General features: G+C 32.7%; 2 protein-coding genes across 2 annotated transcripts; both read left to right on the top strand.

The window, feature by feature from the left end:
* The first annotated feature begins 2,970 nt into the window (after positions 1-2,970).
* Positions 2,971-3,351, top strand: LOC130653699 (tigger transposable element-derived protein 2-like). The gene has a single exon (XM_057456217.1). The coding sequence runs from the start codon at positions 2,971-2,973 to the stop codon at positions 3,349-3,351; it is 381 nt and encodes a 126-aa protein (XP_057312200.1).
* Positions 3,352-3,866: 515 nt separating this feature from the next.
* LOC130653698 (tigger transposable element-derived protein 4-like) lies at positions 3,867-5,202 on the top strand. Its single transcript, XM_057456216.1, has 3 exons — positions 3,867-3,874; positions 4,025-4,305; positions 4,358-5,202. The coding sequence occupies exons 1-3, from the start codon at positions 3,867-3,869 to the stop codon at positions 5,200-5,202; spliced, it is 1,134 nt and encodes a 377-aa protein (XP_057312199.1).
* Positions 5,203-16,885: the final 11,683 nt, after the last annotated feature.

Raw genomic sequence — 16,885 nt, 5'->3', positions numbered from 1 at the left:
ATCGCAATATTACCTTTGTTTATCACATTGTAACAGAAGTCACAATGTGATAGACAGCTTTTTGTATACTTTACTCACGAGGTTGTTTGCGTATATCATACGTCTTGTTATATTTAAAAAAATTGTAAGATTCAAACAAATGTTACTTCTCGCATTTTAAGATCTGCGAAATTGCTAAAAACCATAAACGATCCCTACTATGGAGACTAATACTTAACCGTTAAAACCTAACTATCAATCAACTATCAATCTCATCGCTCCTTGAGCCTTTGGCATTTTTATTTAAAGGTTACCTCCTGCGATAAATCAAGTTGAGCAAATATGAAAGATCTTTAAAAGTTCTCTAGAAATCTTTTTTTTTCGAAAAATCTTTGTCCGTTCTCGATATTATGCGAAATTATGACGTCATGAGTTAGCATTGAGCATAATTATGGGAACTAAATATTGAAATTTATGTAAAATTTTCAAAACGCGTCAAAGTGAACGGCCAGAAACCATTTTTAATTCTATATGGCTTGTCAAAAATGATATAACATCCGTGCAGAGCATATTCATGACATCATGCATAAGTAGTAAATCTTCTTAGTCCAAGTTCTAACGAACCAATCAAGAATTTTTAAAAAAAATATTTAAATTCCTAGACAACCTTTCAAGCTCCTTCATATGCAATTTACTTTATTTTTCGCGAGAGGTAACCTTTAAGTGGATGTTCTGATGCAAACCCCGCATATTTTTGCTAAAAAAGGCGTGAACTAGTTATTAATTTGCCCCGTGGCATTCTTAGTTGTGTTTTGAATTTCCCGAATCCTGCTTTGCCTTCCTTGTGTTAAAGGGTAAATCAATCAGTCTGTGGCTTTTCGTTTGGTAGATGCTGGAAGTGTTGACGATTTTCCTTTTTCGGCTACCTATGCGTATCCATTATCCCAGGGAAAACAAGCTCGGTTCAAATCATCTAATATAAAAATTTAAAAAAAGCCTTATGCAATGTAATATGAAGTAGATACTCAAAAGGTTTAGTGCAATGATATCTTTTTTTTTCTTTTTACCATCTCGTTTGCGGGGATAGGTTTCCAAATCGTAACTAACTAACTATGTCCGAAATGATCAATTGCAACGTCATAGATTTAAACTTCGTACCTAAACTCTCTAATATGAAGTAGATACTCAAAAGGTTTAGTGCAATGATATCCCTTTTTCTACATTCTAGGATAACCCTAATGTCTAGTAAGGACAAATAGAATATTCTAAATTATGTTACTTGTGGAAAAAAATGGAGGAGTTGCGAGGAGACTATAAAAGTGAGGAATTCTAGGAAAATATGACATTCCTGGAGGATGTGCGAGTTTTAAATTAGTTATGCAACTGTCAGAGCTGAGAACCTTAGAAGCGCCTCTTTGGTAAAAAAAGACATGCAATTTGAAGTTCCTTTAAACAAATATAAAGAAAGGTGAAAACAAAGCAGAAAAAAAAATGACGACAAGAATGGGTTTAGGGTCTTAAAAAAGTTTCGTATCCTCTTTTAAATATGTTGAATTGAAAGCTAAATGTTCTCAAGCTGTTGACCCTGCAGTCTTTAGAAATCAGATGTTAAATACAGAAAAATAAATGAAAAAGTCATTATCAGCATAGATTACAAGGGCGAAAATACTATAGATGGTGTAGACGATCCAGACACTCACTTGGAGATTGATCGGTACGATGGCCCCTATGGCTTACTTCTCTTCTTGAAAAAAACCCTTCTCTTCTTAGTCAAAACACTTCTCTTCTTAGTTAAAACACTTCTCTTCTTTCCTATGAAATCTTCTCTTCCGTTCGAAACACTTCTCTTCCAAAGTGAGAAACACTTCTCTTCCATGAACTCAAAAAATTCCCAGACCCAATTCCGGTCCAGAATATTGATTGAGCTAGATTTCGCTAACTCACGTTTTTTAAATAAATGACCAAGCCGTCACCTCCAGGTTTTTTGCGTTTTTCATATATAAGGGAGACGAGAGTGAATAAATGACGTAACCGTTTAAGGCACTCGTTTATGTTTTTTAATACACTCGTTTTTATAAGAATACCAAAATTTTAACCAGACTGACCATTATTTCTTTATTATTCTAAACAAAATACGTATTGTTTTAATCTAAAATCCCAGCCTGATATTTTTGGAGGTAAATGTGCTTTGCTTGGTTGACACCACCATGATTTTGAGGACTCTCGGTAGCCATCTATTTTGCCATTTATTGTGTCTCTTGATAAATAAAATTAATTACTTTGCTACTGATCTGAATTGATTGATGATATTACTTTATTCATGCACATGCTTCGGGACCTGCTACAATATTTTAGAAATAATATTTACTTTCGTAAATTGAGCATGTGTTAGGCAAGTATACTTCTTGCGAAAAGTGAAAAAAATTATACAGACCGTGGGTGCAAAATTGCAGACCAGATTTACTTGTGAAAATTACTTGTGAAGAGAAAGTTTGGGGTCACAGGCAGAAGAGAAATGTGGGAATACAGAAGAGAACTGTTTGGATCATAGAAGAGAAGTGCTTTTAAATTGGAAGAAACGTGAGCCATAGGGGCCATCGAGTTTTAGCATAATAGCTATTACAGAAAGCATAGGCACATTCGCCAAAGAAAATTACAGTCGACGCTCATTATCTCGAACCTCCGTTATCTCGAACTTTCTCTATCTCGAACTTTTTCTTCGGTCCCTTGAGTTCTGTAAGCAATAGTAGGCAAAAAAAACGTTCGGTATCTCGAACCTCCGTTATCTCGAACTTTCACTATCTCGAACTTTTTTCTCAGTCCCTTGGACTGATTTACGCTCGTTATCTCGAACTCTTGAAGAGGAATTTTGAAAAAAGAAGACCTTGCGCTGCTTTTTTTAAAGTCACAAAATGTTGCAATAAAAAGAAGACATTCCATTGTAAAACAGGTAGATTTTGCAATGTTTTTTTTGTGATTTCCTTTGTCAGAATGCCACCGAAAAGAAAGCTCGTTGTAAAAACTTTGGCAGAAAAATGCCAAGCATTAAAAGAATTGGAAAAAGGTATTCCAAATAAAGATATCGCTAAAAAGTACGGGGTGCCTAAAAACACGATATCAACTTGGCTAGCCAATAAGGAAAAACTTTTTTCTGCTCTCGAAAAATCTTCGAGCAAGAAAAGAAAGATCAGAGATGGTAAATTCTCAGAAGTAGATCTTGTCGTGTTCAAATGGTTTGTTTCACAACGAAGCAAAAACATACCAATCGATGGGACAATACTAAAGGAGAAAGCTAAAAGCTATGCACAGGAGCTTGGAGTAGAAGATTTCAAAGCTTCAGACGGTTGGCTTGGTAAATGGAAAAAAAGGTAAGAATATTAAATCTCTTTTTTTCGAATTGGTTTTATTTTGATATTAAAATCTTAAAAAGACTAACATAAACTAAATATGTTTCTCGAGTATCTCGATGCACTTTTCCGTTCCAATAAATGTCAAATTGCATGGCACTTGCATGCCTTCACCATCTCCCAAATTAACTGGTTTTCCAGTCACAGTTACTTTGCACGAGCTTAATTCATCAGCTCTGAGGAAATAAAATATTGTTTTAGCAAATTTTCCAGATTTTCCAAGTGGTAAATGTCAAACTATCTTGTTTTCTTTCTTGACACACACAGCATATTTGTCAACGGGATTATTAGGCTCTCCTTCGCATTGTAAAGTCTCCCCATTTTTTGGAGTCCACAATGCTTTATAAACGTGGAACCCCTTAACATGTGAAGCCAATTCAAATTCTTTTATCATTACAACATTGATTAAACTTTGATCAATTATCATTTTTGCAAGATCCATCTTCTCCTTTTTCTCCTGGTTTGCTTTTCCTTGTTGCCATGCACAAGTAATAATGATAATGTTCACAGGGTGTTCACACAAGAATTTTTAAAAACATTCGAATTGAAATTCGAACATTCGTATTCGAAAAAATGCACGAACAGGTTAACAATAAATCTTTTATACAAGTCGGTATTTGTTTTATTTTCTATTTCAGGCACAATGTAACGTTCAAGACGGTCGTTGGTGAAAGCAATTCTGTTCAACCTGATATGATAGCATCTTGGTTTGAAACCACTTTACCAACATTATTAACTAACTACAAACTAGAAGATATTTACAATGCCGACGAATTCGGTCTCTTCTACCAATGCTTGCCAAATAAACCGTATCACTACAAATCCGAAAAATGCTCTGGGGGTAAAAATAGCAAAGTCCGAATTACCGGGCTTGCAGCTGCCAATGCTGTCGGAGATAAGCTACCAATGTTTGTGATTGGTAAATCGAAGAAACCAAGGTGCTTCAAAAATGTAACATCCCTACCCTGCAGGTATAGAGCGCAGAAGAAGAGTTGGATGGGATAGCTCTCTTTTCGAAGAGTGGGTGCGAGAAATCAATGCAATGTTTCTAAAAGAAGGTCGAAAGATAGTCTTGATCATCGATAATTGTCCCGCTCACCCTGATGTCGGTGGACTGTCCAACATTAAATTGATTTTCTTACCTCCAAATACAACTTCTGTGTCACAACCGATGGACCAAGGTGTCATAAGATGTCTTAAGTCTCTTTATCGCCAAAAATTGGTCAACATGATGATTCAAAACCTAGAAAAAGGCAAAGATCTTCCAAAAGTTTCAATTCTGCGTGCTCTTCAAATACTTGTTTCGTCGTGGGACAAAGTGAAGAAAGAAACCATCGTAAATTGCTTCAAGAAATCAAAGATTTCCAAGAAAGCTCAACAGAATGCAACTGATGATATTGATGATCCATTTAAACAACTGGAGAAAGATCTCACACAACTGCGTGCCATTGACGATACCATTATTCCTGCTGATCTCTCGGCCCGTGATGTTGTCGATATTGACCAAGATTTGACCACAATCGAAAATCCCGTGACTGATGAAGAAATCCTTGAGTCGGTACGGCCAAGTACAGATGAGAATGACGAGGAGCATGATGAAAATGCCGATGTCATCGAGGTGTTTGATGAGCCAGTGAGCAAGCCAACAAAATCAGAAATAAACACTGCGGTGGAGACTTTACAAAATGCTTGTCTATTCACTGATGATGGAAATGACATGCAACGCCTCCTGCTTCGCTTTGAAGATTTGTTTCTTAAAAGTGAAATGAAAAACAAGAAGCAAACTAGTATTTTGAGCTTTTTCGATCAAAAATAATGTATGTAATTGTAATCAACAATAAGTATACATGTACGCAAAATGCTGTTTTCTTTATTATCCATTTCCCTTTCTTGACCAAACAGTTCCTTCAAGTACCCTTAATTCAGGTGAATTTTAATTTTAAAAGCTTGCCCACAGATACTTATGACCGAACTACTGACCCTTGCCCTTTTCTGAAAATTTCAAAAAATTTCGAAAAACTCGTTATCTCGAACTTTTCATGGACCCTTGCCCTTTTCTGAAAATTTCAAAAAATTTCGAAAAACTCGTTATCTCGAACTTTTCATGAAATACGCTCGTTATGTCGAACCTCCGCTATCTCGAACGCTCGCTATCTCGAACTTTTCTTTCGGTCCCTTGGGAGTTCGAGAAAACGAGCGTCGACTGTATTTGTTTTTTGTGACATAGTTCACAAAGAAGTTTTATCCTAATCCTATAGCTACCTTTATTATTAGAAAATTATTTAGTTTAGTATGAAAAGATTTTAACGGCAAATTTTTTTCTAGCAAAATGTCAACAGGCCGTCGCATAATACAATACCTAATAAATAAAAATTTCGGTATTGAATTATGCGGATGCAGAACTGGCCGTTGACATTTTGTAAAAATTCACCAGCCTAATTCGGATTGGACCAAAATGTTTTGATATTTTTGGCTTGTCATCTATAATTTAACGATGATGGCTCCCCATAGTTCGCACCCCCCAAAAAAAGTCCACTGCGTTGGTCGCAGATAATGTAAACCATTGTGTTAGAAATAGCAGAAACATAGAATTTTGTTCCCGCTGTGGAAAAGGTATGCCTCCAGAGCTTACATTTACCTTTTACAACATAGTTGTTCAGATTTAGACAGCTCTGTCGTCAACACTTTCCAAGGAGAGCATAATGTATATCTTAGCCTAGACGTTTGTTAACTTTATTTTCTGAAAATTTATGGAATCAGACCCCAATTTTATACCCTCAATATTCTTTTTATCAAACTATGACTAGATATCCTTAGCCTTGAATCTAAAGGATGATCTACCATATATTACCAATACACCTCTTTACAGTTTAAGTTGTTCGCTCATTTTCTGTATTGAGGAAAGGAAGTAAACAAAGTGAATTTAATAAGGGTTAGATTATTATGAATATTTCTCATTTTCTGTAAAAATAATTAGTCTCACAGCATAAAAATTTAGTATTTTATTGCCTTTTTTTTAATTCTCAATAAGAGCGTTGTACCAAAAGAAAGATTTATTAAAACAATGGTTCTAGCTAACCATTGTTTAAATAAATCTTTCTTGTGTATTTCAGCAATACTGAAACTTTTGTACTTTACAAAACAAACAACCTAAAACCATCACTGAAGTAGCGTATTATTGTAAGACTCTGGATGATTTTTACTTCAAATTGACCTACCCTGCAGCATCACGAACAGCTAAATGGTTTAACATGGTTACTATCCCTTCACCACATACCAGAATTGTTTGGGCAGATTCACCACTCAGGAGCTATGTATAGCTCTGGACACCTCCTTCTAAGGCCACTTGCAGTTGAATCTTCATTCATGGTTATTTGTTGCAATGAAACTAAAATGCGTGATGCGCTCATTATTCATTATTTTTAAAAATTCGACCAATTATGTTTTTTGTAATGAAATAGACAAACAAAAGTTTAAAGTTTCTGTTATTTTAACAAAAATTAGCTACTTTTGCTTAAATAGTTATAATATATATTATTGTCATAACACCCTCCTTTTTATGATTATTATATGTGTTGGAAAATACACTAGCTAAAATACTGTCAACTAAACTAAAGACTGCAAAAAAACAATAATTTTTTTGTTTTTTTGTTACAGTACAGTCTGAATGTAATCTACCGCGTACACGCTAATATCACACCTTTGCGTGGAGGACGGCAGTCGTTTGTCTTTTGTTTTAATTAAATCCCTTGAGCGTTTTGCGAGTTTATATTTGCGTGTTAAAAAAACACTGCGCTCGCGAAGAAATATCGGAGCAATTATATTTCTTCTAATAGTGAGATGCATTGTGTAAATGTATTGATAAGCTATTCCCTTAAGTATTAGCATGAAGTAATTAAATAATAAAAATCTTTCGCAAAGTTTTATAATACATTGCGCGAGAATGTATTGTTGATTTAATTACTTAAAAAGATTTCAGTGCCTTTAATCTAAGAAACATTAGAGAAGCATTGTTCACAACTATTAAATGCCGCTTTTCGTTTATTTAAACTTTTAAAATGCGATCTAAAAAACATTTCTATCACTGCTATTTGTTTTTAAACTTTTAAAAAGGGATCTAAAAAAACATTTCTATCGCCGCTTTTCGATTTTAAACTTTAAAAATCGATCTAAAAATACATTTTTATCACCGTTTTTCGTTTTTAAACTTTTAAAATGTGATCTAAAAAAGATTTTCTATAGCCATTTTTCGTTTTTAAACTTTTAAAATGCGATCTAAAAAAGCTTTTCTATAGCCGTTTTTGTTTTTAAACTTTTAAAACACGATCGAAAAAACATCGCCGCTTTTCGTTTTTAAACTTTTAAAATGCGATCTAAAAAAACATTTCTATCGCTGCTGTTCTTTTATAAACTTTTAAAATGCGATTTAAAAAAACATTTCTATCGCCGCTGTTTGTTTTTAAACTTTTAAAATGCGATCTAAAAAAAAACGCTTAATTACTGCAATTAAAATTTTCAAAAGAGTTTGCGCAAAATAGATTGCTAAAATTGATCTTGCAACCTGTTGTGATTAAACAATCGATCACGTGGGGTCATTGTTTATCAGCAAGGCAATTATTTCCTTAAAAAAACAAAAGCTATCGCAATGTTATTGTTCTGTGTAACTATTCATGCGAGTTTCGCGTCCACGGTAGATTACATTCAGACTGCACTGTATGTTGCAAGTGGGGAAACTTTTCGTTTGCTGGAATTTCAATTCAGAGTAAGTTGGCGTAAATGCAAGGGGAGTACCTGAAAACGCCAAATAGGGCTGGCAAATGGTTAGAAATTTCCGAAAAATTCTTACAGAGTTGGAACGATCCTAACACTATCCGAGGTATTGACGGAAAGCGAAATAAAAAAATGTGCTGATAAATAAAATTAAGAAATGTGATGCAAAATTTGTTTTGCACTTGGGGCCACTAGAGGATCATGCATCAAAAACAAACTTAAAACCTAAAAATTACATTTTTGTTGTTGCAGAAATCAAGTTTGTTACAATTTTTTCTGAAGTTTAAGGGGTTGGTCCACTTGCTTCATTTCCATCACTAGCAACTTTGTTGCGTTTTGATGAAAACTTTTGCTATAGTGGCCCGTAGCTTGAGACAAGTAAATTTTTTTCCTTTGCAACAAAAAATTTTAACTGCATGCATAATGTGAAAATACAAGGAAAATATGCTTGCCATAACACTCTACTCCATTGTATTATTATATTGATTACAATACCATTACATATATAGTCACTAAGAGGGGTTTGTCATGTCACTTGTTGCTTTTAGCTAAGTTTTGTTTCTATCGTGTCAAGGGGTGTGATCTTTATGTCTTTGATTAATATTTTTATTTTTATTTTTTAAATTGCATGCCCAAAATAATTTATGTTTTTGTGAGGTCCCCAGATTTAAAAATTACAAAAAAGATAGAAAATGTAAAGTACACTGCATAGAGGTCGCTCTTCTGATGTGGGGAACAAGCACAATACAGGTTTCAGCATTGTTCACAACCAGGAATTTCAACCCAGTATAAAAAATGTAGAAGCCAAGTGGCACAAAAAATATTTATGTAAATTTTCCGACCTGCCGATTGTAAGATGGTTATTTTTAAAATCTGGCGATTATACTTTACTAAAAAACATGATCACACACCTCATAATCTTTTTTGGTCTATTGTGAAGCGTTGTGCTGGATATAGTTGCTCAAAAAAAATGAAAAAAGCAATTGATTATTTTTTCATAAATTACCTGGCAATAAGTCCTGGGTCTTTAGCATTTATACCTTACAAATGTACCTGGAACCAAGGTTTGCTTAAAATGTACTGCTGTTCTGATTTATTACAGAGCACTACTTTTGTGAAAAATAAGGTTAAATTACTGCAGAAGTTTCTATGAAAAGTATGCTCTTCATCAATAAAGGACAGACTGACTTGCTGCTTGGTTTAAAATGGTTTTCCATCTTTTGTTTGAGTATCAGTGTATTACACAAGCTGAGCATGAGAGTGGCATTATTGAGGGCAATTGACATTAATGTTTTATTCATGCTCCCATTACAGCTCCTGGAAGTGCGGTGCAGTTGAGAAGAAAATGATCTGGGGATAAAGTTAGTATACTCTAGATTCGACTGACCGGTTGCCTCACATTTACATCACAATACCTCAGAAAACGAAGGAAACCTTAATCTAGCAGTAATTTCTGTATTATGAGATGCATTGATTGAAGCAGTGTCCTTCAACCTTAATTCACACTTGCTTTAGCAGTTCTTTTCTATTAATTTTTTAATCTGTATTTATATATAACAGCTATGTTTTTATCGCTGGGTAACTTAGGAGACCATTCTCCAATGATTGCTAGGTTTTTTTATATTATATAACAAACCCTGGGAACAAAGTTGATGGTGACGCAGACTTTTTCTATCGTACTTATTTGAGTAATCTTACTCACTCCAGTTATTCATCAGTAAATTTCACAATCTGTTTTTTTTTAAATAATCTTTTTTAAATCTGAACAAAAAATCATGCACACCTGTTGCTACTATATATTAGATTTTGTTGAAATATTAATATATCATATTGAAATATTTTTTTTAAAAAAACAAAAATCATGCGTACAGAGATCGATTTTGGAAATTTGTAGATTTTTTTTTTTTTAATTTTGTTGTGAAGGTATAGGTAGGTTGGGTCAGTCGAGACTTTATTTTATTTTTATTTTTAAAGCATGCTATTTAGGATAATTTTTCTTTTATTTAAAGAGAATGTACTAAATAAGCGAAGTTTATAAAGCCCACGATCAAAAACGGTTGGTGTTATTCTGAAAACGTATATAAAGAACAGGTATAGAGAACATTAAAGTCTGCCCCTTTCCTTCATGCCAACACTCTTATGCTCGGCTGATGCATTACACTGAAACTCGATCGAAAGACAGAAGACCATTTGGAACCATGCCACAAGTCAGTCTGACTTTCATCGTCACAGAGAATACTGCAAGAAAAGTGCGGACCCATGCAAGTTAAATATAACCAGAACATGGGAGCAGGTTAGGTGTCCTTTACCTGCTCCCATGTTCTATACAGCTTTTGGACGAATGTTCTTGTGACGTAATACAAAAGGAAAAACGTGTTTAATAAAGTCTAAAAAATCTTTTTAAAAGGAGAAAAAGAAATCAAAAATCTCTAGAAATATATTTTTTAATGCCAAAAACATGTAGCAAATCTGCTTGCACGTCATCGCGTTCATTGTTTCACTCAGGGTTAATACGTTATACAAAATTCATTTTTTTTATTGGGTTTCGTTTTCAGGCTGGCCTTTCTGCATCTGCAGAAAAAATAAAAAAAATAATTGTAACCCCAAAAAAATGCCACCGGGGTTCCTGCAGGAGACCCTCATCGAAATTCCAAATTGGGGCATAACGCCTCAATTGAGAATTTGTAGCTAACACACTGATAAACCAAGATTACTAATACACTACTAACACACCACTTTTTTCAATAAAATGATTTTGACATTCTATTTTAAATATTCTATTCAAAGTTCTATTTAAGTTCTATTTGAAATTTAATGACTTTTACTGGAAGCCTAACAAACTCCCCTAACATCAGAACTGTACACATAATAAAATGCAAATTTGTGATATTTAACAAAGTATCCTTTTTAAACCTATAAGTACTTTTCTTTATGTACATTTTATATGCTGGGAACCTAAACTTTTTAAAATCAATGTAAAAAATAGTTTGTGCAATATGTGTGGACATTTTCATTTGTTAAACAATTATGCTTCAGAAAACAGGAAATATTCCTGAGGCAGAACGACAACAAAAACAATGAAAGGGACATTAAATAGTGAAAAAGAGAAATTAAAAAAAAACACAAAATTGAAATTAAAATTTGTTAAAAGAACCCTAAATGACACTTCAAGGCTTCAAACTTGTAAATTGCCTAAAGATGGCGGATCAAACTCCCAAAACGACTGACTCATCCCGCCACTTCTACACCAATTTTATATTTTCACAACACAACAAATTTAATATGGAATGATAAAAAGCCTGTGCATTGTGTCAATTAAACCAGAGTCAGGGGAAGTAAGTGAATTCTTGAAGACACAAATCTTCTGAAAATTATTATCTAAGCAAAATTTTTACATATAATAATTTAATGAGAAATAACAAAATCTTCGCATAATTTTCATAAAATATAACTAAATAATTATCATGAATTTTTTACTCTCAATAAAGGTTATCTTCATTAATAATAATAGCAAATTATTAAATACAAATAAAAAGACAAATACAAAGTACCTTTTTCACACAACCACTTGTCATAGCCATTATTTCTTTGGCACAAAGCAATTGCACACAACATAGTGTGATATCAGCCTATTGTTGTACATTCCATACTAGATTAACTGATTAATGCACAATTAAAGCTCCTCCACAACTCCTTGTATTAGTATAGGTTTATAAGCTCACTAAGAATAACATACAGATTTCCACAATTATATTAAGTCTTAGTATTTTGATTTCAAAAAAACTAGTCGAACCATAGCAATAAAAAACTCATGTGAAAATTGAAATATTCACTATTAGTAATTTTCAATAGTTTTTAAATTGATTTGGTGGTGATTTTCAAACACTGACAACTAAATGCAAGATATCAGTGCTTGTTAGGTTTCACAGGCACCTAGAACCCACGCACAATTTTTAACACATTTTTCACTGCAGGTGTTATAACAATTTCATATAACGTTGGATACAATGACAATGGTGATGTAGAAGAAGAAAAATCAGTTCAAACTAAATAATAAATATATATATTAAGCTTTAAGTGATAGTGGCAAATGTAGTACAAAACATGAAATACAAAAACATACTAACCTGCTACAGTAAAAACCCAACGTGAAAAAATTTGAACTGAATAAACTTGAATTTATGTTTATATATGAATTGAAAACCTTTATGCAAAGTGAAAACCTTTGTCTTCGTGAAAGTGAGCAACTTCTCGTTCAAACCTTGAATCCTGTACACAAAAAGGCATACTACTATTAAAATTTTAAACCATGATTTTTTATTTCCTCACGGGATAAAAATTAATGTATACATAAAATACAGAACAGTTCGAATAGTTATATGTAACAAATCGAGAAGATAGTTATAACGTTACAGTGCTAAGGATATACCAAGTTCAAGAAACAGTTTGATAATTTAAGCTTTGTTATATATTCTGTTACAGACATATACACAGACATAGTTATTGTATTATTAAAATAAATTATAATAGTTCTTTATAAAATCGATAGTGTTAAATCTTTGAATTCTAATCCTTTATGTCCAAGCATTTTTATTTTCATATACTTTACATTGTATGTTATCTTCACTTAACGTGACTGCTTATTTAATTTTTGTGGTCCATTAATAATATAACCTAGCAATTTTTAAGGCAAATGTCAACATGTTCACAACAATTCCTCATTGACCAGGAATTTTAACCCAACATGGTTTTTCATTTAAATTTGATGTAGCTTGAACTTACAGAAATTTTGCTCTTATTTTTCTCTTAATTTAATTGTTGTTTGTGTATGGGAGCATGTGATTATAACAAAAAATTTCAATTGCTGACATACACACTCTTGAAATACAAATTTGCTTACATGAAACACATGTTTGCCACTTGAAGCGGTCAAATGACGTTTTATGTCCAACAATTTTGTTTCGCACTAAATAAATTAAATTAGAAAGACTGATTATAATGATCACATGTCTGTCTGGGAGCCAAAGATATTAACTTCAAAAAAGACATGATAATAGCATGTTTCTCACTGTATCAACCTTTTTCCAGCCTACCCAATAATATTTATATAGCTCTTTCTACATCTTTCTTTGTTAGTTATATTTTTTTTTTCTAAATTTTAGCCAAACAGGTACCTTTTCTCGCCTATGTACATATCTACAATTAATGTCAAAAAATATTATAGAAAACCATACCGTTTTTCAAAACAAACCCCAGAAGTTCAGGCTGTGTTTCGGTGTTTATTGGACTATAATTCTGCTATGCAAGAAATAATTTTGACATCATTTTTCTCATCCCCTCTTCAAGCTTTGTCCATTGGTGCAAATAATTTGGTGAAAAAAAGACTTTAGAAATTTTACTAGTACAGTGGAAAATATAAGGAGATTATATTGGTATAGAAAATACTACATAAGGTATTTAGAACCTCAAAAACCATCAGAGATTTTTTATCATCATTGTCTATGTCTGGACTAGAAGTTTTATAAGAAACCAGAGCGAGTTAACTTTGGCAAATAAAATTTCATTCTGGCCTTGCTTGCAAAAACAAATTTGCTTCGTTTTTTATTTGACTTGTGTTGTTAATGACTGGTAGCCTCGTGGTAGAGTGTTCGATTCCAGTGCGGGAGGTCTTGGGTTCAAACCCTGGTGGAAGGGGGGAATCTATCCGTCCTGCTTAGTGCTCAGCATAAGAATAGGATTGATATCTTAGGTGGTTGCCTAGTTAAGCGATTGCTGTGCTTGCATGACTTTCATAGCGCGAATGGAAGCTTTAAATGCACTAGGACCCTCTTCACAGGACCCTTGTTGATAGCAGTGCCAATAGGAACTGAAGAGGCTACCCTGGGTGAATATTTTCAATGATAATAACAATAGTAATAATAAAATGTTCAGAATACCTTGTTTTTACTGTTTATGTTGTTTACAACTTTAGGATGCATGTTAATACATCCAAATTCTTGAGGTACAATTCAATGTTATTTATCAAATCAAGCTAGTTTGGTGAAAAAGATTGGAGGAAGACAATTTGTTGAGTAAGTACAAATTATTTGGTAGTTTACTTAGAAATAAGTCCTAAAAAAGTTATTTCAAATTACTTTTATAAACAACACATAGATTGAAAGTATAGCTACAAACCTGGACATAGTTTAGTGGAAAGGACCACCACCAGTTGAGAATGCTGTTTCTATTTTAAATAACAGACATTTCCAACTTGTCAATGTTCAAAGCTGACTTAGGACTTGGACTTGGGATCTTAGGTTACTTAGCTAAGTCCAATACTAAATCGTGAGCATGCCCCAATTTCTTACCAGGAGCAGATTGTTCCCTAATGCAGACATTTTGAAAAGTGAAGCCAGTTCATTTTAATGTTGTTTACTTGGTCTACACCCTAAAACTTCTTTGGCCCACCTGCTGCAAAGTACTGGCCAAGGGATGTTATTTGACCATTTTGAGAAATAGCAAAAAAACAGCCATTTTCACAAATATTATATCCCGGGTTGTAGTTTATAAAAACTGAAAAATCAAAATTATCCTTACATTTTTATTATTGCGTTAAATCCAGAAATTATTTGTATATTTAGCTTTTCCTACTTCTTCTCAAAAATATTTTAGTAAACATGCCAATGATCTATCAGGTTAACTATCTACTCCAAACCCTTCATTTTTAAAAACTATAGAATGCATATACTTTGCTATTTTAATAGGGTCTGTCAGTAATGTCAAAAATTGTCAGGAATTTTCTAATGTATTTTAAAATGCCAGGCAAAAGTCAAGAATATATGAGAATTTTTATATGGCAGGAAAATGTGATGAATTTTAGGTTTAAATAGCCAAACAAAACTTTTTTCTTTTTTTCAAAGTTTTGGCAAGGATTGAATCTTTGGTCTATTCTTAAAGAATTAAAATTCATTTTTTACAGTATGTTTTTCATTATAATTTTATCAAATTTTAGAATGATCCAAGATTCAAATAGAGTAGTTCTGCTCCATTATAGCTAAAAAATGAGGAAAATGTCAGAAATTTTAGTCAAAAAATGTCAGAGAAATCTCTGGAAAATAAAGAGTGAACACCCTGTACTCGTAAAGCAAAGAAAACATACGTATTTTGTTATGAAGGAATCTTCAGAGATTTTCATCAAAATTTCCATATGTAGATACTAAGTTGAAAGGTGACTTTTTGTTTGGTCATTTAAAAAAAAAAAACTTTATACAACCTTAGTTCTTTAAAGATGTTACAGAAGATTTAATGCTTTTCAACAAACCTTTTGTATTTAGAATTATCTTGTTATTCAGCTACTCAGGTAAACAATTTTGTGCAGGGAATATAAGAAATAGTAAGAAGAGAAAGTAATATACATATATGTTTTCAAAAATAAAATACAACTAAAATAAAAAACAACTATAGTATTAGATAATCCAAGGGTTAGTTTGGTATATGATAGAAATAAGGTGTTACAATGATCAGGCCTATATTAGTTGAAGTGTTAAGCTTAGCTCGTGTTACTGCTGTTAGAAAAAAAATGTTATTTATTTTCGTCTTGGCGATCATTACTACAACTTTATGTGCATGAGCATTGCCCTAGGTTGTCTAATACTTTGTTCACAAATCTAAATCTAAACTTAACGTAAATAAAAAAATTTATCTTTTGTGCGTCTTTATCGTTTCTCCATCCTCCTGCTATGTGTTTCCTTTAGTTTACTCTCCTCTCTTTCTGTTTCCTTTAGTTTGCTCTCCTCTCTTTCTGTAACAAAAAATACCATAAAAGAATATGAAGTAAAGTCTATATATATATAAATATTAGTTTGATATTGAATGTTATTTTTTTACCATTGCAAATCTTGAAGTATATTGCATATCTATAAAATGGGTCTGTGTGGACAAACCATAGGCTATGTTTTTGTAACCTTGAATGTTACAGCAGACTGCATACTTTGACCTCAGTCCATTATGTTTTGCCAGTGGAACTGGTCTAATCTCTTGTGTTTCTTGTATAGCTTCTGTCATTTCTATTTTAATCGACTTTTCTGTAGCAAAGCAACACAGATTTGATCAAGGTTATTCGTTGCAACCTCCGCGTGCGCTGAATCCGTTTCGGTAATAATGGCGTTGTAACAACAACAAAAATAATAATATAAAGAATCTTACCTTTTGTACTTATACCTCTCTTCCGAGTTGTTATTCCTCTTTCTTCGTTCCGCTGAACCATAGTTAATAAAAATTTTAAAATAACTCTAACTTTTTTATATATATAATTTATAATAAAAAGATAAGTGAATATAAAGTTTGTATTGAGAACTATGCGAAAAAATGAGCGTACGCTTTTTTGTGTATTTTTTAGATCTTGTTGCTTTATATAATATTACTAAACTTTTATTGCCAACAGACAAGCAAAATGCATTTCCACAAAAGATTTATTTTCTAGCATTAAGTGCAAGTAAATATAAAAAAATCTCCAAAAGGTTCATTCTACAACATTAAATGAAAGCTATATAGCATCTTATATTGCTCCTCTGTCTTTTAATAATAACTTTTGTTTTATGTCCAAGGCTTTAAAAATGTTTTTAACTTCCTTCTCGCCCGAGCTTTTTCAGCTTTGGATTTGTTTGGAAAAAAAGCTTAAAATGTATTATTAGAGCTTTCAAGAACCAACAGGAGATAATACTATGTTTATATTTCATAATGTTGTTTGG

This window comes from Hydractinia symbiolongicarpus, chromosome 8 (genome assembly GCF_029227915.1).
Source record: "Hydractinia symbiolongicarpus strain clone_291-10 chromosome 8, HSymV2.1, whole genome shotgun sequence".
Taxonomy (NCBI): Eukaryota; Metazoa; Cnidaria; class Hydrozoa; order Anthoathecata; family Hydractiniidae; genus Hydractinia; species Hydractinia symbiolongicarpus.
Note: the sequence above shows the minus strand (reverse complement) of the source record. Positions and strands in the feature narration are given on the sequence as shown.

What these genes read in the sequence shown, in the direction of transcription:
- LOC130653698 (XM_057456216.1), top strand. An exon ending in GCTACCAATGTTTGTGATTG is followed by an intron (nt 4,306 to 4,357) that starts GTAAATCGAAGA and finishes CCTACCCTGCAG; the next exon opens with GTATAGAGCGCAGAAGAAGA.
- LOC130653699 (XM_057456217.1), top strand. Translation starts at nt 2,971, where the DNA reads ATGCCACCGAAAAGAAAGCTCGTTGTAAAAACTTTGGCAGAAAAATGC.